At 39.5% G+C, this 23,336-nt stretch overlaps 1 protein-coding gene across 1 annotated transcript in view; it reads right to left on the reverse strand.

Moving 5' to 3' along the window:
- Window positions 1-19,188, reverse strand: part of grm3 (glutamate receptor, metabotropic 3) — a 64,345-nt gene extending 45,157 nt beyond the window's left edge. The window contains exons 1-4 of the mRNA XM_020934718.2: window positions 18,856-19,188; window positions 14,946-15,089; window positions 4,940-5,209; window positions 543-1,125 (exon numbers count right to left, since the gene is read on the reverse strand). Coding sequence (XP_020790377.1) covers window positions 543-1,125; window positions 4,940-5,209; window positions 14,946-15,089; window positions 18,856-19,188 — 1,330 coding nt within the window. The remainder of the gene's footprint in view (window positions 1-542; window positions 1,126-4,939; window positions 5,210-14,945; window positions 15,090-18,855) is intronic.
- Between the last annotated feature and the right edge of the window lie 4,148 nt (window positions 19,189-23,336).

The following is a 23,336-nucleotide window of genomic DNA, read 5'->3' on the forward strand; positions in this document are numbered from 1 at the left end:
GAAGTCAAGTCTAGTGAAGTGCACAAATCAAAATTAGCATAGGTACTCAATGTAAATGTGGATATTAATGATGCTCTAAAGGGTTTGTGAGAGCTAAGGATGAGTTAGACAGATTTAAATGCCTACTTCCTCCTTTCACAGTTTGAAAATCAGGTAACTCAGCTTTAAAGGTCCACTATGCAACTTTTCTGATGAAGGGTTTGTCACTTATTTATTTCCCTGAAGTTATTCCATCTTAGGGCTTAACTATATTGCATTTTTTAAAAAAATATTACAGGTCTTTATATTGCCAAAGTCTTAGTTGCCATTCATAGTCTGAGTCTCGACAGATCTGACCTGTAACTTGCAACCTACTTGTAACCATAGAGATAAAGTTTACATTCCAGGCAAAGCAATAACAACCTTAAGGAGACAAGCAGGTGTCAAAAGTTTTTTTTTTTCTCTCTTAGGGTTATCATTCACTCTCATATAGTTGTACATGCAAATTAGTTGGCTGAAGAATATGATGCCTCCCTAAAAACTAAAACCAACAATAGTCTTACCTGGAAAGCTAACGTTGAGGATGAATTCGCGATAAAGTCTTCGTCCGTCCAGGGCCTTCATGGCGTCACATAGGTGGGTGGCATTAGTGCAGAGGCTCCGGTGCATGTGATGTAACGCGTGGGCCATGGCGTACACCGCGTTCACCACAAACATGATTTTGGACTCCGGCTCGAAAGTACCCTTGTCTATGACCAGATCTTTACCACACGGAGGCAAGTGCTTCTCTCCGGCTAGCGAACACTGAAACCTCTGCTCCCAGAACTCCTTAAACCACGGATTCCGATGATTCCGATGAGGGTTCAGATTCAGGAAGTAGTGGTTGAAGTCCGGCACGTGATTGGCTGCTAGCTCGAGCGTGATTGCCCCTTCCGCTGTGATCTCGTTGCCCTTGACTATGCTCTCTTGCGCCCCCCAGCCATCGCTAGCCACCCAGATGAAGGAGGTGTTAAGGCGGGCAGCAGCGGCGAGGAGCTCCCGGGCGTCATCACTGCGCAGGAAGAGCACGGCCACACGGGCATTGGGCTTCTGCAGCAGCTGTCGGATCACCACCTCGTACGATTTCTTAGCGTTAGAGCGCCCCACCTGGACACAAGCAGAATACAGGAGGTTAGATAGGATGTGTTAATCAATGTTTAAAGGTCCCATATCATGCCAAATTCAGCTTTTAGCCACAGCTTTTAGAATGTTGTCACCTTCTCAAAAACATACCTGGAGTTATATTTAGTTCAGCAGCAATAGGCAATTCCAGGTCTGAAATCATCCAAATGATTTTAGTCAAGATGTATGGAGATTAAAAACACAGTAGACACTTCCAGTATTACTGACATCACATGTCATCGTTTTCAGTTTGAGAGAAGAACATGGAGGATTTGTGTGTTAAACATGACTGAATGAAAGTGTAAAGAGGGTGAATGAGCCTGTCTCCATTGTGATGCTGCTGTTTTTTTTCTATAATGTTCCAGAACATTACATTACATTTCCCAGATGTTTTCATTGTTCAAAAATATGTAGAAAAACCTGCATTTTTAGGGCCTATCCACACTAGTGCGTATTTGAGTCATTTTCATTGTGGATGCAGTGTTCGCCCACACTAATCCGATTGAAAACGGCTCCAGAGACAGAACGATCTGCTGCAGCCAGGTCCCACAAATTCATCTAAGTACGGATTTGATCCGGCACTGTGTGGACACTTGAAAAAGTTGATACGCTGACGCAGGAGCTCTAGTTGCCGTCCTTATTGGACCATGTCACTGTGACGTGCGCCTTCCTGATTCGCTGGGTTTGGGAAATCGGTCATGTGACGCTTTGATTGCGGACCCAGAAACGAGGTGTCTGAACGCAAATCATTTCTGATATGGTGACACAGTAGTTCATTTCAGTGTAAACGTTACAGTCAGCAGGGTAGCTCCACAGATCTGACCTGCAACTTTGGCACCGCCTGCTTCTCTCTGCTACTCAATGATATTTTCCATATGTCTCTCTTTACTGTATTGCTGTCTACCTGCCAGAGGCTAAACTCTATAATTCATCTATTTCATAAACTCTCAGCTCCCACATTAGTCAGTGTCACTTTAAGTCGCCGGTGGTTTGAATTGGCAGGAACATTGTTGTTTTTGATCTCTTCAGATTAACATTAGTGAGACTAGCTTGACTACAGCGCCCGGATGATTGATTTTGAGTATTACTGTTATCATATCAGATTACATTTTCCAACAGATTTGTCTTTTATTTAATTTACAATCCAATTCTATGTTTCGTTCTTGTTTATTTCTCACAATTTGGGCAGCGCGGTCTTTGGTAAATCCAATGAAAAATGGGTTTGATTTGGGGCGATCCTTGCTTTTGGGGAGAGATTGCTTATTCCACGGCTCCTCGCTGATAACATGGGTGTAATATAAAGCGCGTTTGTGTGGGTTCAGACAGCGAGGCTAAACTCTGTGCGTGTACACATTTAGCACGCTTATTCCGTACATCAACATCTCCGCGCGCTACGCTTTCAATTTGCTCTATCTCGCTCTGAGCAGTGTTACTCTTAATCCAGACAGATCGGGACAAAGATACACACTTTTATCCGATTACGGCTTTGGTTACACGTCTCACCTTTTTGTACTTTCTTTTTTTGTATTATTATTGTTAATTGTGGCATGGAGTGTGCATGCAGGCACTTATAAATGGGAAGGAACGCAAAAAGGTAATAAAGGGAGGGGTGTATGTGAAGTGTGGATAATGTGTATTTAGATAAGTTTCATCACTCAAAGGTTTCTTTAGTTTTGCCACTGTTCTGAGAAGAGACTGGCTTAGATATCTGTCTGAAGGGAGCAGCCAATTACAATGAAACTTAACACCCCTTAGTTGTTTACAGTACAGTAAAAAGTATCTGTTATTAGTTAAGTCCATTGAATTATCCAGAGCTGTGAACAGTAGTTAACTCCTCCCTTCAGAGAGGCAATGGTGGATGAAACAGTAAAAGAACAGATACAGAGGCAAAATTTACTCAAGTACAGGCATCATATTAAAAAATTCACATAAGTACAAAGTATTAAAGTTCCTGTTTAAAAATGTACTTTAAAAGTCAAAACTGTAGTGATACTGATGTAAAATTAGAGATTTTGGTCAAGAGTGTCAATATGAATCAATTTCTTATTTTTTTTAATAAACTTTGTGTATTTATTTTTGTTTGCTGAAAGCTGAAGCTTGAATTCAAAAACTTTAGTCAGGATGTTACCACAGACATGGTAAAAATAACCCCTAAAGACAAAGCACTTTTAACTTTTAAGTCTAGTACTTTACAGCTCATTACCTTCCACCACTACAATATACCTTACCAGAGCTGCAGCAAAACTGAAGAAGCCTCTCAGATATGTGGCTAATCCTGTTTACTCTAAAAAGTACCTAATTTATCTAATTATCTAAAAAAAAGTTGTTCACACTTCTCAATGAATCAATGAATGAATAATAAAAACAGAATAACCCCCGGTGTACACTGACTGACCGGGTTCACTGTTTTTTACTGTGACTTGTATGTCCCACTGATTGCGGCCTCAGCTGCTGTGCGGTCACGGCGGTCTGTGGGCAGAGTGTGGAAACTGCGCTCCCCAGACTACATATTCACGGGGATACACGCTCTGGACGGGAGTCCACACAATAGATTAGTATGTACAAGAAGGCTTGTGGGTAAACAACAGCAGCATTTCACACTACGACCACATTCTCGCGCCTTTGGATACCACTTTATCATGCTTTTGGATACCGTGGCTATCAACAGTGGGTTAGTACATTTGTGAAGGATCAGGAGTGTGTAGGGATATTTTATTGACAGTACACCAGATCTGTCAGTTCTGCACGTCTGATTTCCTGTTTGTGATTTTGTCAGCTTAACGTCAGAGACTGCTGCGGTGTCCAGCAAAAATACACTTCTCGTGGACTCTTTCCGCAGGCCCGCACCCCAGCACCGCACTGAAGTCAGTGTGGCAGGGTGCTACTGATTCTAATGACTCTCTAAGTCTTGTGGGACCCACGCATGTTCCGAACTGCACTGCACTTGCAGTCAGTGTGCACCTGGCATGAGGCCCTGGAAACTCAGGCTTAGTTGTTTTATAATGTTTTTTTCTATGGTTGTTTTCGTCTGTACACCTTCACTAGACTCTTTTTTCATTTCAGTGCTCTAAAGACCTTCATTATAAAACATAATTTACAAGTTTGAACTAGCAGTTTATAGCCTTCTTTACACTACTATGGTCAACAGAGGGGGCTGAAACTATTCAAAGCTTTTTTTCTAAAAATACATTTGACCTGGTGACCACTAAGCCTGATTATTTCTTAAAGGAAATGAAGTGTTTCACTGTGTTTTTAAATTCAATACAACTTCACTACATTCATTAGGATAATTTCAGATGTAGAATTGTCAATCTCTAAACATTATAACATTCCTTAAGGCTCACAAGAGTCAATATAGCATAATATAATATATGGTCATTATGAATTGAAGGTGCATTGTATAGCTTTTTGGCTGAGGGGTCCATCACCTACTATGGAAATGTCATTGCACTGCCTGGAATGTTCCACAGTATGACACTAAACAGCTCTACATTACAATTAAATTACATGTGGTTTTATAGCTCAAAAGTGCCTAGAGGCAGGCATTCTGACTGTGAGTGTGATTGCCTCTCCACAGATCTAACCTGTAACTTGGCCTGGTTTGGTCTCCATGAATATAGAAAGCTTTAAACACTGACACATTCCACAAACAGCAATAACATTTACACAGAGAAAGGCATTTAACAGACAGCTACACAAGGAACCTTTAAGGAAAATTAAAGTATAGTTCTTATGAAATGTGACAACTGTATGAGCCACAATATTTGCTGCTTCTCAGTGATAACAGTAACAATCTGACCTTCTCTGACGTGGCGATGCAGATGTTCCTCATGCGTGCTTCGTGCTCAAACGCCTCTATGCCAGTCTCCCCGTAGTCTCCCTCAGATGCCACGGTTGACACGTAGGTCCAGTTGAAGTAACGCAGGATCTCGGCCATGGCCTTGGCCTGATAGAAGTCCGGTGGTACGGTGCGGGCGAAGTAGTCGTAGCGGGTTTTGTCACTGAGTTTGGCACTGGTGGAGGCGTAGCTAATCTGAGGGATCTGGAAGAGCCGGAGCAGATTGGCAACCTACAACAAAAGTGAGGAATTAGAGTTATACAGTATGTTAAAGAGGCAGTATTACACTTCTATGGGGTATTAACTGCTAACACATAACATATTTAGATCACCATGTCTCCTTTTATTGTTTTGAAAAGGCTATACACAGCAAAGACATTAGGGATGCGACAATAATCTCAATATAGTGATATCTTATCTTCAAAAGTCTCTCAATAATATCTTGGGCAAACACTATATATTGAATCTCAAGTCTTCACTTAAATTCATTGTTATGGTGCAGCAATAGGTGAAAGAAACAGAGAGAACAACATATACAATAATTCTTTGCTCTGTTTGAATTAACTTTACACAATGAAATAATTTATGAAGCACTTTTTAGTCTTAACTCTTTATCTTATGACAGAACTAAAGACTTCTCAAGGCGTGTTTAAAAAGAAAAAGTTGTATATTCACAATTTTATTAGCCTCTACAAAATATCACAATAAATATTGTACCGAGACACTATATGCATACCGTGAAAATATCATACTGAGAAATTTGGATAACTTATTATTTTGTTTTATTGGATCCCCCCACAATCACTGTGCATCCCACTAATGAAACTACTGCACATTGCATCAGGTTTGTGAAGTTGTTGTGTACAGTTTTGTATCATGCTTTTGTATATTTATGGAGAATTCTCATTTGGGAGTATGGAGGATGTAGGTATGTGGGCTGAGCATTGCACAAAATCTTACAGCTAACCATAAGGAGGGTTCAAATAGGGCCCAGGAGAGATCACTAGATAATTCTTCATGTTTTTGATGTGGGACAAACATTATAACATGATAGAAAACAAAAAACAATCTATTTTGCATAATACCCCCATTTTTACATTGATTTATGTCCAATCAACTCAGCATAGATGAGATGACAACACGAGTGAGAGCTTTGCACAAAAAACTTAATAGTCTGTCTTTTTATTACAGTGCAACATTTTATTTATATTAGGCATAATTTCAGAGGCTAGACACACTCCCACTTTCAGTCTGAACAGTTTAATCAAATCTGAGCCTTGGTCATTTCTCTCTGTGATTAGTTTTTAGATTAAATGAGTTCTCACATTCACTTCTGTCATATAAGTGTATAATATATAAAAAGGGCTATTCTTTTCAACTGCTCTTGAAATGCGCCATTCCAAAAGATTCGGATCCCACGAAAAAGCCAAAAGTACCACAACTAAGTAAATTGTTAGTGCGTTAAGTGCATAAGAAAGCTTTTTATTATTATTATTATTATTAATCTTTATGACTTGGTGTAGTACCTGTGGTAAATATTAATCATAGTTTTGCATCAGTTAAGTAGCAGTTTTTGGAACACAGGAAGTGGAAAAGGATACCTACTTATGCCATCAACACCACAACCTACATTGAAAACTTTTACTGAAGTATGAGTAACGTTACTTCAAACTACACAAGCATAATAGTCTAATGAGTAATTTACCTGACCAGATTATTTTTACACACTGAGAGTTTGTTTTTGGACCTGACAAATTTGACCGCTCTAATCTCATCTCTAAAATAAATCTAATAAAATAAAATACACAAGCATAGTATCAGAAAATTACTTGACTTGTCCGGAACAGCCCAAATAGTACAAAAGTGCATGCACAGACTTCATAGTGCTGGACAAACAAAACTTCTCCTCTGAATGTATTAACACAGAACTATTTACTGAATGATAAGCTTGCAATTTTATAAAGCTAGCACTACATAGCCGGCAATTGCCACTGTTTGGTACTGCTGATTTTGCAGGGGCATAAATTGCGTTACTACAAAATTGAAGAAAAGCAGAATCTATAGTTATGGCTGAAGATGCATTTTAATATTGACATGGTTGTAAAACTCGCAATGCAGTTAGAGTTTTAATGTATATGATGAAATAGATTGGTATAAAAGTGTCACATGTGTAATGAATAGTGTATGCCAAGAAATGTACAGCAACGTTTAACTTGAAAGGCCTCGTATTAGACTTTTCTGATCTGTTATAATGTTGTTTTCTCATCACTTCTCATAATTTCTTATTGTGTTTGGACACACATTCATTTTAATGCACAAATCCTACCCCTTCATGACATCACAAGGTGGAACTGAGCATTTTCATCTGTGGAGATGTAGATAGACTAAAAATAAAGGATTGGCTAAACGTGTAAATGAAACAAAACACATGTCCAGGTATGTTTTTGAGCAGGTAACAACATTCTAACAAGCTCACAAGAATCCATTTTGCATAATATAGGACCTAGGCTAATCTAGGCCTGTCATGATAATTACAATATCAACATCAGGATATTAAAGATGGAACAATATATTTTCAAGGTCAATATTTATTGTGGGAGTTTTTGTTCTTTTTCCGTACTGATTTTACATTCCAGCTGAGGAGGGTTGAATTCTAGATGTATTCTAACTAAGTATTTCATCATATTGTACATTTAGAATATATGTATATTTATTTAATAATCCTGCTTTTGATGATTGTGTCAGTGGTATAAATTAGTTTCTATATTATCTTTTATTTTCTATATTTTCTTCCGCACTATATCACACTTAAAAATTTGTTATTGTGACAGGCCTACGGTAATCCATCTAAAGATATGAGGTGTGTACACTGATCCAACTCATTTCCAGCTAGCACGTCTCTTCTCACTTCAGGAGTACAGAGGTTATCCTATGATCAGTGTCAAAGTCTTGGTCTGGAGTAAGCAGACCCAACATCAGAGCTCAAAAAACCTTGTTTTTGAAAGTATTTAGTACTACTATAGCATACATCATTTTACATGTTGTTAATTGTCATTTTTTTGTATTGATCAAAAAAATTTTGGTTTCCAAAGTACATTTTCCATTCATTTTTCCCATAGACTTTTTGAAAAAAAAAAAAAAAAAAAGTATATTAAGAGTTCAAAGACACTGCTCAGCTAACCAGCACCGGGTGCATTATGTAACTTTTTGTTCGGGGGTCCGTCACCTGCTGCTTTCTATGGATATGTCATTGCGCTGCCTGGAAAGTTCCAAAGTATGACATTAAACAGCTCTACCTTACATTTATTAAATTATAGGTGGTTTTATAGCTTCAGAAATAGATTTTAAATAAAATTATAGGTCTTGTGGTCATTAGTTCCCACAGAGCTGATTATCCCTAAGCAAGCATTCAAACTGAAGTGTTCTGAGCCCTTTGAGCAAGATTCAAATACAGGGCAATAAAGGATTACTATAGTAAGACAGAATTCAGCCAGGGCCAAGGTCAGGAGTACACGTACAGCTTATTCTAAATGTAGATTGAGCACATGATGTTGGCCAGGACACACTGGTCTGGGACTTATAGATCGATCTTTGTCCAGATTTGAACCAGTGTTTTGGAGTACGCTTGCTTCATTAATACAACAAGAGTCACTGAGTCGTTTTACACCTCAGCGATGACAGTTCTAAAGATGGCTCACAGTTAACAGCAAAAACATGTCAACAAGGTAATTACATCTTCTAAATGATTGTCTTTTACACTACTTTAATAAACTTTTTTGCTACTAAACTTTTATAAGTATTGTGTACTGTTCTGTTCTGTTCTGTGTTTTTGTGTGTGGCAATTTTAATGCAAACTAGGTAAATAAGCAGCTTTGTGGTCAAAAACTGTGTGTGAGTGTGTGCTGCCTCCACTGGCCACTGCATTTTCAAGTAGTATGTCATATCACACTGTACCGGCCTGATTAAAGCCAGGGAAGCCAGAAACATCAGGGGGTAGATAAACAGCTTTATAGATTTCTGTTATACCAATGTGGCCACTGGAGGCAGCAGAAACTTGAACATATGCAAATGACGAGTCTGACAGCAGCATTTACACAGCGAACTGCAAAGATATCGAAGGAGCTGAAAGAACGCCCATGCTCACTTACTATTTGGAATGTGGCAGCTAGCAGGTTAGCTGTGTCCATTTATATATACAGTCTATGTTTGACCTATATCTAGGATCTTGTTGAGGAGTACCTTGCTGCCTTTACCCTTACTTGACTCAAACAAACTAAACTATAAAACTACATTAGGCCCAATCTGTACACACAGACTTTGTGCATAAACAGCAGTGGAAACACAAAAGCTGGTGTTGAATACAAGCCTGACTCATGCATTAGTTATGGTCCTGATGAAGTCTATATAATATTCCCTTTTAGCGCTGATCGTGCCCGTTCCACTGCACTCATTATCATTTGAGTCACATACACGCTAACACTAGCATTAGCTGCATGAACCACCGCGCGGGTACTCCTAGCTGTAAACACAGAGCTACTCCACGGACGCTAATCTTGTTACTCCGCGCCGTTCCGCCTTTTGCCGGGTCTTATTCACAGTTCATTGATGACTTGTTTTGACAACATGTTTTCTGCAGTCTTAAAGGAATACCGTGGAAAATTTGATAAACTGGAGTGTAGAGGTTGTACTGATTTGGAAGTTTTAAAAGTAGCAGGTGAGTTAAAGGTCGGGAAAGGTCGATATGGAGCGTGCTACTAGCTGTCACTAGAAGAGTGCGGTTAGCTAACATGAGCGGTTAGCATGGATGGATATAACACATTTCATTATACATTTAGGCACACCTTTTGTTATCAGGTTCAATAAGTCAGGCTATACATTATTAATGTGCTATAAAACTATTGCAAATCTAAACATTTATGCATTATGAGCAAACAAAATTATAACATGGCTGACATTTAGCTAAATGATACTCAGGATTCAAAGATAGAAATACTATTACAAGGAAAACCATACTTTATATAGCTGTAATTTTATTCAAAATTAATGAAAAAAGAAAATTTAAATTGTGACTCTACTGACAATAAGTGTAATATAAATGTACACTATACATGTGCACTAGTTATACAGTTATAAACACATTTTTAGACTCACTTTTAAACATCAGTGACTCTACTGTTATTGAGTTCTTAAAGGTCCAATATTACATGAGCTTTTAGTCATGTTAGCATGTTGGAAATGTTTTGTTCCACCTTGTGTCATGAAGCTGTAGCTTTCAACTTAACACTCACCTTTTTCCTTTAGTTCAGTAGAAATAGGCAATTCCAGGGCAGTAAAGGTGTATGAAGTTTAAAAATAGAGTAGTCCATGTATTACTGCATGACATCACAAGGTAGAACAGGGTGTTTTCTGTCTGAGCAAAGAAGTCAGCTTAAATGTGTTTGCTTGTGGTTTAGTGTGTTAAACAAAACACAACTTCAGGTATGTTTTTTGATGAGGAAACAACATTAGAACATAGATCAGAAAATAGTGTAACATGGACCCATTTAGCAAGACACTTTACCCACATTGCCTAGTTTGAATGCGGTCTGTCAAACTACATACAGAATGCATTCAAATTAGGAGTAAAATATAGAAATTCACTAAAATTAAAGGTGAACTTTTATAATGCCTCTATGGAGATGTTATTGCTTTGTAGAAAATAATTCAGAGTATGCCACTTATCTTATCCAGCTTGAATTTATGCATTCAATTACAGGTGTTTTTATTGCTCAAAAATACCTCTTTTATCCTCACATCATCCTTCAGAACTATATTCTCACATTTTGTCTGTGTACCCTTGAACCCTTTTGAACTCCTCAGTCAACTTTTATCTCAAAGCCCTTACAGATTCTGAACTGGGCCAAAATGTCATTATGGCTATTCACTGGTCGCAAATTGTGCTTAGTCCTTCACCGCCAGCTTCCCTCTCAAAGAATGCAAAGAGCTGAACGTGCTCCGATAAAAAATGTAGAGAAATGGAAAAAAAAAAAAACATACTGCAGAGGAGAGGAGGGCTGTGTTTGGTGTTTGGAATGCAAGTCACAGAGGCGCCTGGGAACGCAGCATCGGCTATGGAAATGTCTCCGGGGCTGTGGGATTCAGTAGTGCATGGTTAAACAGCAAATAATTCCCCATTACTTCATTTAGCAGGAGCAGATGGACGGGCCAGGCAGCGCGGGTTGGACACAGCTCAGAATTGCGCGGCGTTGGGTCATTGGAACGCCGAGCACATTCCAGGTCTTGTAAACACCTCGAGAAGAGCAGGTGAAAACAAGATGAGGGCAGCGGGAGTGAACTGTGATTATGTTGTGATTTGAGAGGACTATAGAGGTACAGAGAGGCATAAATGCATTGTCAGACTGCGTCGAAAATGTGCTGCATTCAAATTAGGGCTAAATGATTCATTGCAATATAATCAGTGTAAAGATGCACTGTTACTTTTCTGCTGGGGGGCCTTCTGCCTGTTTGTCTCCATGGAGTTATTTGGAGTGCTTTGTCTGGGATTATGTCATTAAACATAAACAGTTTGCTGGAGGTCATTCTATAGGGCACAGGCAGTGCTCAACCTGTTGGATCCTGCTGATGGGTTGAGGGCCTGTCCAGCTCTCATAGAGTAACTGCCTGTCTCTTGAAATGTCCTTCATGTTCTGGAGATTGTGCTGGGAGACACATTAAATCTCCTTGCAACCTGTCATCCTAGAGAAGTTGGACAATCTTTGCAGCTTCTGTAGAGTTAAGGAATGGCCTCATACTACCAGTAGTGATAATCAATCTAGCCAAAGCAGCACTAGTGGAAAACCAGACAAAAAAGACCAAGAGGGAGAAAGTTGAAACGACCTCTTGTTTTAGGTGTTGCCACTCTAATGTACCTATCGTTAATTTCCATTAAATGGGGTGGCATACTTTTGTTCCTAAGACATTGCCGTGTCCATATTTGTATAGGTATCCAACTTTTTGTCTTTTTTTTTGACACTGAGATCTTATGTGTATTCAAAGTGTTCCTTGTATTTTAGCAGTGCTACAGCTTCGCCTAAAATGCTCCATAGAATGGAATAAAATTCTTATTCATTATTCATTAAATTACTTGTGACTAATACAAGGATTTGGCCCTTTGGTCACCTGCTTACCATGTGGATGGAGATAAACAGGTTTAATGCCATACTGTGGAACATTACAGGCAAAGCAATAATATTTCCATGAGACAAGCATGATCTTATAGCCTTTCCTATATCAAGAGAATAATTTGTAATGATGATTTGTTTTATTTATTTTACAAAAACATAATACAAGTACATAATGTCCTATTTATGAGATTGTAATTCGGTGGATTAGTTCTACAGACAATTAACCAATCAGAGCCAAATGAGTCTTACACGAGTCTCTCATTTGTGTTGCCAGTTCCAATGCTGAAATCCAGTTGGTGTTAAATTTAAAAGAATTCTCTCCATTCTGAATGGTCACTACCTAAACCTCAGCATCTGCAGTCAATCATGAATCAGTGCTAGTGCGGCCTCTGCAGCTCAGGGAGTGAACTCTGGAGGTTCTGAGCTTTCAGATGAGTAACGGCATACATATAATGAGAATAAGAAAAATGTATGTGTTGTCTACATGCAGGTTATTATTAGGTTTTATATATATATATATGTATATGTATTTTGATCCCAGGCTACCTACAGTTCCTTTAAAATCTGTTAAAATCACAGTTACAAACTTCGGCAAACTCGTCCAGCTCTACTTCATGCACATAGAAAAGTAGAGACTGATGAGATTTCTGAACAACAGAAAGTGCTTGGGATGGGAGAGGCAGAGGCACTGAGATTAGGGATTTAAGCAGTGATAGGAGGCGGCTTTTGTGCAGCCACAGTGGGGAAAAGGCAGAAGGAGGGTTTATGCTAAAATATGCAAATGTGTCGGCACGGCGACAAGAGCAACATGAGCTATGGAACACATGGGAATGCACCAGCGGCCAGTGGTACAGAGGAGTCCATGACTAAACCAGGCCCAGATCCAGGTGTGGGCCACGGTGGAAGGTGGGGCAACTTTGGAGGACTAATTAATAACAAATTGGAGTAATACTTTATTTTAGGGTACGTTCATTAAAGAGGGGGTATTATGCAAAATCTACTTTTAAGAGCTTTCCACTGTATTAAAACATTGTTCCCTCATTAAAAACCTGTCGGATGAGATTGTATTTGTACTCTGCACATTTTCGAGTAATCTTATTATCTCTCTCCCGGACACTATTCAAACCCTCCCTAGAGTTACCAGTATGATTCTGATTCCCACTATGTCATAGGATGCACACAGATTGTAATGTGAGCGCTCTGAAGGGGGAGTGACATGGCACGGGAAGTAGTAAGGGACATACAGTGTCAAAAACAAAAGTGAAACTTATTAAACCATGTTAATATGTTGTTCTCTGTGAATATAGCATTGTCAAAAACGCTAAACGTTAACATGCTAATATAAATATGCTTTATGTTGCCAATTAATACCCTAGAGAAGTGTAGCTGTTAATTTGCATACTAGTAAACAGTTATTTTGGTGTTAATTTGCACACTGGTCTGAAGTTAGGATATTTTTGTGTATTATATGGGTGTTGTTAAAGGTCCTATACCTAATTGATGATACCCATTAATCAAGAAGAACATTAAGAACATTGTTAGCATGCTAGTTGTTCTAAGTTTACCATGATGGCAAAACTCTGCACTGGTCTTTGAAAATGATGAAAATTGCTAATAAACTCATCATGGTGATTATTTAGGATACTCAGAATGCACAAGGTAAGTGAGGCATAACTTTGAACCAATGAAAACTGCTTAAAATTAATTAGTCTTGTTTTAAACATTTTTAAAATAGTAAAAAGCAGGTGCAGAATTTAACAAGGGCAGAAAAAAAGTTTCCCATTCATGCAAATCTTTGGGCAGTAGCATATATGGAACAATTGTTATATAAGAGGAAAGCTTGAGGAGAAAATCCTGCCCAAAGCAGCAACACATAAAGTTCCCTTGTGGTCAGCACTGCCAAGTCACAGGATTGTCACCGGTTTGAGTCGCAGACCAGGCAGATTAAGGAAAACATGCAAAGTCCATTACCAAGAATCCCAGAGAGTTCGATTTATCATTCTCACATATGAAGGAGATATAGATGTAGAGAACAGGTTTGTCATTGGCTGTGGTTGATGGGAAGTCTAAGCTAAGCCACTGTGTCAAATTTCTTATAACATGGAAGCAAAGAAGAATATTTGGGTACAGTGGGTTCAATCATGTAGGATCAGTGGTGCTTGGTCAAATAAAAATCATATATCAATCTCAAACTGTTGGCTATGTTTTTTAGTGCAATCTGTCCTTCTGACTTGGTTCTATATGCAAGAACCAATTGTAGTGATGTTTTAAAAAGAAGCTCTGGTTTTATTCACATGTGGTTGAATAAAATAATAATAATACCTTGTTGTAATGCACTTTACAGGCATGTTGAAGTCACTCAAAGCACTATGCTGTTGTCATTATTCATTCACTCCAAACAACTGTTGGTAATAAGCCATTAATGTAGCTATAGCTAGCTGGGTGATGTGTCTTGCCTAAGCACACTATGACAGAACTCCCTCATTAAAAATATTATTGGAGCTAATGGAACCAGGCTTTAGGCACAGGACACTAGAGGGGTCTATATGGTTAGTATGTTCTCCTTGCATCTGGATGAGATTCTAAATTGATGCTTTCATTCTCATAAACTCACAATATGCTCACTTGGTTAATCCTACAGCGGTCTGGCTAGGGTCAAGTGTCAATGACAAGAAAAAATAATAGGTCACATGCAGAGCACCAATTTCACCATAGGGACAACAAGTCAACAACCAACCATTAAGCCAGAAAGGTGTCAACATGTCTGCCACAGATTGCCATATAAGCATATGGGAGTGAGGTACCTGTATGGACACACTGCTGAAGGAGCCCCCGATGACCCCTGCGATGGCCAGAGGGCTGTCGTCCTGCAGAGCATATGAGCCGTCAGGACAGATGAACTCTGTGTCGTCCACTTTGGTCAGAGACGCACGCACGAACTCAAGGGCCTGAAAACATGGAGCAAGACGTATGCTTTTAGAGTTTTGTATTAGTAGAATTTATCATTTCAATGAATGAATTTGTTTGAGTGATATTAGGAGATGCTGTTCAAAAGAAATGACTCCAGACCGAGGTGAAGAGAAAAAGTTTAATGATAAGGACGCTCCACTTCACATGCTAAGCTTCACATAAGTCAGTCATAAGATAATACCTTTATGCTACTGAGAGTAAAAATACATGTGCATATATGAGATATATATCAGAAGATATATTTAAAGAATGTGACAGGGTCAGTCTCTGGAGTAACCGGAGAGTGTGACACAGCTCACTTAGTCTTTTTAAGTTAAACACAGATATAGGTGCATGCAGAGGGCTACAACAAACATGTCAGACTCAGGCCCATGGGCCAAATTTGGCCCATGATATAATTATATTTGGCCTGCGAGATCATATCAAATATGTATTAGAGCTGACCTACTGGCTACAGTTAGGCAATAGAGACATTATTTATTTACAATTTTGTTATTATTTAATATTATGCTTGTTCTGGATTCAATGTTTAAGCAAGACTAACATTTATTTTAATAAGAAAAGATTTAACACAACAAAGAAGAAAAACATGCAAATGTTGTTGCCATTTTTCAATAAATATTATAGTTTAATATATTAGTATTGCTTATTTATTATTGTTTTTATCTCTCCCTGGATCACTGGGCCTCAGGGAGCACATTTTGTTCTGTCATCTGTTTCTCTCGCATGCTTGAATGACAAATAAAGAACCTTGAACCCTTGAGTTTGGCCCATGACTTAGTCATAGTTTTTAATTTTGGCCCTCTGTGAATTTGAGTTTGACACCCCTGGCCTATAAAGAACAACAATTCAACTATAAGACATTTTTTGCAGCAATGAATTTAAATGACTGATGCCCTCTACTGGCAAGAGTAAGAACTAAACAATTTTCAAGTGACAAACTAGCAGCACTACTTTGGTAAATATGATGCCAACACATGAATGCTTCATAAAGAAATACGTGTATCCATACCTCCTTGTCAAAGCCTGATCTCACAAAACGGTCTGCTCTTCTGAGCTTTATGCCATGTTAGAATGTTGTTTCCTCATCAAATTTTTTTTATTTCATTCAGATATTCTGCATTACTAAGATCCCCAAAGTTCAAAATGCTCTTTTCCACATTGTGATGTCATGAAGTAGTATTTTTCAAGTTAAGAGCTTCCTTTCACCTTTTGTTCAGTAGCATTGGGCAATTCCTGATCTGAAATCCAGAATTATGAATTATCCAAATGATTCTAGTAAAGGTGTAAAAACACAGTGAAGCACTTCCTGTATGGCATCCCAAGGTGGAACAGAGTGTTTTCCATCTGATAGAAGAACACATCTTAAATATGCAGGGTTTGTGTGTTAAACATGTGTGAATAAAACACAACACAACTCCGTTTTCAGATCAGAAAATACAGTAATATGGGCCCTTTAACTGATCAGTCATTGTCTTTTTTTATATGTTGTGGTGAAACTTTATCCAGTGAGAAAACTTTTCAGCTCGTCCCATTCATTTCACTTATGAGCAAAATGTCTGACTGGTTTTGCCTGCAGTTTGAATCTCACTGAGTGCTTCTATCATGGTGCCATATGCTCTTTATTGTCTCTTTATTCTCAATCATCTGGTAAAACCACTTGGAATGCTAAAGGCTTTACAAATGAGTTCACAAATGTAGACTTGAAATCTGTCAGATCAAGTTTCACAAAGAAGAAAGAAATGTCATAAAACTAAAAGTTGATTTCAGAATATTAAACAATTTCAAGGGCCAAGGAGCATAAATTGTGACGAGGGAGCATACACCTTTTCACACACATGGGGTGCAGACCTGGAGAAGGCGTCAGACAGTAGAGGGTGTACGCGATATGTCTAACAAAACCAAGTAAAGCAGCCTACAAGACACGTCACTACCCAATCATATGATGCTTCTGAGGAAGACTTCAGGAAGTAGCTGAAACATGTAAAGCAGCTACACAAACTCTCCTGTGTGATAAATAATTGCTAATTCTAAATACATCTGTTTTGTTCAACCCTTCAAGTTTAGTCTTTGACCTACAAATGTTAATGTTAATTCAAATGTATCTACATTTAAGTTATATTTTGCTCTGAAGGCAGGCAATACTGTGTCAAATTTTGACTGCGGTGCCAAATGAGCTGTTTTCAAGCTATTGTTTTTAAGATTATCTGCCAATCTATAAAAAAGATTAATGTCATGTAAGTTAATAACTGCATATCCAGAACCACTCGGATAATTACTGTATTGAATTCATATGATTTTATCCTGCACATGCTTCTTTTTACAGTGAAAGAGAAGTCCACCGGGAGTACAACATAATCATCAAAACATAAAATGTGAGAAAATGTCTTACCAGAGCAATCGTGTGTGTACAGTGTATGATATAAGACTCAAGGCACTGTCTGTAAATAGCCTCACAGTAATAAAAAATATATATAAAACTCTTTATGCAATAACGGTCCCTAAGGAGTACTGCATTTGTGAGCGCCTCATTTCCCTCACAGCAAACCACGTCAGTCTCCATCTCCAGAAGCATTTAAAAGCATTACCTGCAGATTAGCTGTGAACAGAATTGATAGATTTATACTTTTTTTTACAGTGTATGGGTAAGGAAATGGAAGTACTAAATCTTTAAGAGCGTGCTCAGAAGGGAGGGAGCTGGGTATTAACTTGAGTAATAGTGAAGAGCAAAGAACCATGTCGTAAAGTTACATTGTGGAACTTTACTGTCTGTCTAAGCATATAGTACTGGCATGACTATCCAACACAAACGCATACTCTCATATATTTTAAAGGATGTTTTACACATTTAGAGGTGCTGTATGTAGCCTGAACTATTTTTGGTTAAATACTTATCTTAAATAGTTACTACAATCACAACCCAGTGCCTTAACCGGTGGATAGAGTACACATACCAGTTTTTCTTATTCTCAGCATATAGGCAGGCCATGGCTAATGTGAAAGCTCAAAAAATTCACTTTCTGAGCTGCAGAGACTGCACTAGCACTGCACTACTGGGGTGTCCCAGCGAGGTATGGTAATTTTAGTAATAATAGTAAAGTTTTCAAGTCTTACAATTTAACAGTGTATATTTTTACTGTGACATTCACAGTATGCTCAAGGGCATAGTAAATGTGTGAAGAACTCAGGTCATTGCACAAAAACTGCTTTCTTTGCACATTTTGGTTGTTCATTTGTCCGGTGTAACCTGCAACCCTGGATAGGCCCCAGCACTACAATCCATCCACTGTCAGTTTATCTCCAGTAAAAGTTTTAAAAACATACACTTTTATTTTTATATGTCCCCTACATAATAAGTTAAACATACTGCAGTGCATTCACCTTCACCTCCCTACACCACCATCCTTCCTCTTACACGCTCCAGAGTGTAGGGCTCCTGAATTATTTCTCACTTACCTTATACATTCAAAGGATCCTAATTATTCACAGCAGTGAGTTTATAAGTGCATTTAATAGTTTGAAATGTCTATGGGAAAAAATTATGGAAAATTGACTTCCGGAACCAGAGCGTACTTTGAATTGGCTGCTTACATATTGCAAAGGAGAAAAATCTACATACAGTCCCTTCTGGATTCGATCAGAATGTAGACGGGATTGGCTGATCAGGTAAGTTGAGCTCTACACTCCAGTCCATTCACCTCCACCTCCCCACATCACCACATCAACCTTCCTGTCATATCGTACCTGTTCCAGAGCATAAGTGTCCCGGGAACACGTGTCCAGGATGTGCACCCCCAGAGACACCCCCGGCAGCAGGCTCCGGTCCTGGTTGATGCGGTCTATGGCGAACAGCATGGCCTCCAGCCTCTGTATGCCCCGGGCCTCATTCACTCGCCCGCACTCCTCCATGCCCGCGCCCTTCTCGTGCACCGGGAACAGCCCACCCAGCACCAGGTCTCCCTCGATCCGCACCTCCCGCTTCAACTGCCCGGGCTCCCCTCCGCCGCCGCCCCCGCCCACCGAGAGCAGGGCGGTCCGGAAGGTGGAGCATAGGAGGAGGAGCAGGGTCGGGACCATGGTGGGGTGGGGTGCGGTGGGGTGGTCGGGTCAGGCGCCGGCGGGGGGGCAGCAGTTGTTGTTATGGTTACGGCCGGGGAGGGTGGACGCGGTCAGGGAGAGCAGGGGAGGATCGCGCGTGGGTGGACACAGCATCTGGGCATCAGTCCTGTGGGCAGAGGGACACAGGGTTAGTGTTCACAAATAGAAGCTAATTCTATTACTTTTTACTTTAAAGGTGCACAGTGCTAGCAAGGCTGGTGCCACCTAGTGCCTCTGCTCAATTTCATTTCTCTCCAGTGACTAGGTCAGGAATTGGAATACAGTAGATGGTTTGCAAGAAGCCCAGAAGTGTGAATCTGGGCACCAGCCAATCAGCGAAGAGCCATATATTCTGTGTTGGCAACGATTTCTGAGATTAAGGATTTAAAGCCGGAATAAAGAGAATGTTTGCTGAATTTTATCAAGGGGAACTTGCCCTTCTTCCTACGGGATTTGGGAAAAGCTTAATATACCAGTTAGCCCTGTTAGTGGCGCATTACATACATCACAACCAAATAGCAGCGATTGGTTAAATGATAAAAAGTACCCGCCTACTGTCAAGCAAACTAATTCTAACACTGCAAGGTCAGACAGTTTGTATGAAGTTAAATGAAGTAAAACCAGCTGATGAATCAGGCTACCATTGTGCAACTTTTATGGTGGAGTGTCCATCACCTTCTCCTTTTCATGGAGATAAAGCCTGGAATGTTACACAGTATTGCATTTATTTCTAAGGCGGCAGCAGTTGACATTGTAAGGCCATTTTACATGTCAGATCTGTGGAGATGTAAGCCTACTCACAGTAAGAATGCATGTTTTAAGTCAGGGGTCTCCAACCTGTAGCTCGGGAGTTACCAGTAGCTCTCCACCCCCTTACAAGTAGCTCATCCAGAGATTTCTGAATTATACATATTATACTTTATAACTCAAATTTGATGAATTGCCATTGTAAATGTGTTATTTTGAACTTTGTGTTCTAATAAATGAATAATGGTTCTATGTTTAAAGGCTTCTAACTGTACAACATTTAGGCTTGCTTTCTTATATCCACTCTGTTTCCAGTGACCTCTAAAATGAGTGGCTCTCCGGCATGTTCGTTTTGTAAAGGTAGCTCACTGGACGCAAAAGTTTGGAGATCCCTGTTTTAAGTCAATAAAAACACATGTTATTGAGTAAATGCAAGATGTTTAATGCCATACTGGGACATTCCAGACAAGCAAGTTACATCTCCATAGAGACAAGCAAGTGGAGGACCCCATTGTTTCATCAATCAGCCCATGTCCAGTGAGAATCTATTCGTAACGTCCTAACTTTAACAGTGCAGTCTTCACCTGCATTGTCCCACCTCCCTGTTCTGTTCTAATGCATTCCCCACACTCATTTACAGTCCCACTTTGGTCACGGCAGCAGATTTGTAACTTCTCCAGAGTTTGTGCGACACAGTTAACAAGCGCTCAAAGAGGTCCAGGCTCTTCGGGCTGAACCGGGCGCGACTAACAAGGAAGCGTTTTGGATCTGCTCCTCACATCAGCAGCCATATACTCTGCTCTGTCTTTCCTCTCGCACATGTGTGAGGATACGCCAGCTTAAACAGTACACCCCCTCCTCCCCCTGTCCCAAACCCCTATCCCCTAATCTCATCTCGGCTCCAGTGTCTTCCCACACGACTTACAAATCTGTGATGCGTTATCTGATGTATCTATTCCCCTTCGGTGTGTAATTACAGTGCGTATGACAGGTTTTTATGTTTGTGTAATTATGGCTTGGTTTGGTGAGATAGTACCTGTAGTAAATATTTATCATAGTTTTATATAAGTTAAAGGTTCTACTGCATTGACTCTTGTGAGCTTTAAGCCATGTTATAATGCTGTTACCGCCTCGAAAACATACCTGGAGCTATGTTTTGTTTCATTCACACACATTTGAGAAATCCTGTGTTAGTCTGTTTAAGTCTGTTTACATCTCCAAAGCTCAAAATTATCTGTTCCACCCTGTGATGTCATATAGTGTTTATAGCAGTCAAGTTAACTGCTACCTTTGATCAAACTTTCTGTATTTCCACATAACATCACAAGGAGGAACAAAGTGTTTTCAGTTTGAGGGAAGACACAGAAGAACAATACACAATAGATCAGAAAACTGCGAAATATGTGCCCTTTAAGTAGCCTGATTCATCAACCAATTTCACTTCATAGAAACTGTCTGACCTCGCAGTGTTAGAATTCATTCGCTCAATCGTAGGCGGGTACTTTTTTTCTCATTTAACCAATTGCTGCTATTTGGTCATGACGGCTAACTGGTATATTAAGATTTTCCCAAATCCCATCGGAAGAATGGCAATAATGTCTTTCCCCTTGATTAAATTCACCAAACATTCTTTTTATTCTGGCTTTAAATCTTCGATCTCGGGAATCGTTGCCAACACAAAATATATGGCTCTTCGCTGATTGGCTGGTGCCCACACCCGCACTTCTGGGGTTTTTGCGAATCATCTAGTGTATTCTGATTCCTGACCTAGTCGCTGAAGAGAAATGAAATTGAGCAGAGGCACTAGGTGGCGCCAGTCTAGCTACCCTTTAAGTGGCAGTTGGTGGGAAAATTGTTGATAAAAAGTATAAAAATACAGAGTGGTGAGTTATAAAACAGAAAACCTCTATGTAGCCAAAACAGAAAATTCTATCCAATATGCAGTGACAAGTTATGCACAAGTAAACACTGATTTAAACTTAAAGTGTGCACTGCCCACTGCTATTTCAAGTAATTGGTGACACCACACAAAGCTGCCCTGATTACAGCCAGGTGTTTCTGGTTACTAACAACATGGATGAAGAGGCGGAGTTTGAAGTGTAGATAACCGCCTTTAGTCCTCCAGGTATGGCCCAATTTAGTGGCTCTATTTGAAATGCAGTTACAGGCATTCTGTTTAGTCCATACATTTTTACAAAAAGTGGGGTCAGCTCTCCACAGATCTGACCTGTAACTTGGTCTGGTGTGGGATGTAGGTGTTGCCCGCTTGTCTCCACAGTGACAGATAAGTTTAATACAGTGTAGAACATGTTATCTGATGTATCACTCCCCCACGGTGCGTAATTACAGTGAGCGATTAAATTATTATTTTTTATTTGATGGCAGAATCTAAATTGTAGCATTGGGGATAAGCGTGGCTGCTCCTGCTTATCACATACCGCTCAGAGAACGTGTGTAGTGACAGTGGCACCCTCTCGTCGCACACAGAGAAACAGTGTAATAATATGTCTGCAGACTGACAAACAGGCAATTAGTGCAGCGGCGCTCCAGTGGCTCTAGAGGGAGCTCTCATATGGACTATCGCACAACGCCGATCCACAGGGAGCAATTGTGTTTTAAATGAGATATGTTTCACAGATATTTTTGTGTAAATTATATCTTTTTGTGTTATGTTTCATGCACATACAAACTAGTGCTGTCAAACAAAAAATAAATCAACTTAATACCACTTTTCAAATATGATTAATGAAAATGCGCGCTGATTTTGATTTAAAGGTGCATTACGTAACTTTTTGATTGGGGGTCCGTCACTAGCTTGTTTCTATGGAAATATTGGTCTGCCTGGAATTTTCAACAGTATGACAGTAAACAAGCTTTACCTTACATTTATTTCATTACAGGTGGTTTAAAAACAGGCATTCTGACTGTGAACAGTCAGTCACAGATCTGACCTGTAACTTGGTCTTGTTTTTTGAACATAGAAAGGTTTAATGCTGTGAAACATTCCAGACAAATCAATAACATCTCCATGGAGAAAAGCATTTGACGGACCCTCAACCAGAAAATGTACACAATACACCTTTAAACTTTTTAATTTGAAGCATTTTAAACATTTAATTATTCCACAAAATCTAAATAAATTATTTCAAAGCCCAACTGGCTATATTTTATTTATATTAATTGCATTTCATATGAACTTGTGTGATCGCATCATGTTCCAGATTAATGTGGAGTTAAAGGCCCTTCATTGCCACTTGCGGGTGTAACTGGCACTGATTGTGACAGATACAAGCTATTAGAGTTGGCCTGGCATCTTCCAGCGTTCCGTAACAGTTTGGTGAAATATTTGGCCCATTTTGCTTGTTTGAACTCTCACACAC

Source organism: Boleophthalmus pectinirostris, unplaced genomic scaffold (genome assembly GCF_026225935.1).
Source record: "Boleophthalmus pectinirostris isolate CB_2022bp ecotype Guang Dong unplaced genomic scaffold, ASM2622593v1 HiC_scaffold_2, whole genome shotgun sequence".
Taxonomy (NCBI): Eukaryota; Metazoa; Chordata; class Actinopteri; order Gobiiformes; family Gobiidae; genus Boleophthalmus; species Boleophthalmus pectinirostris.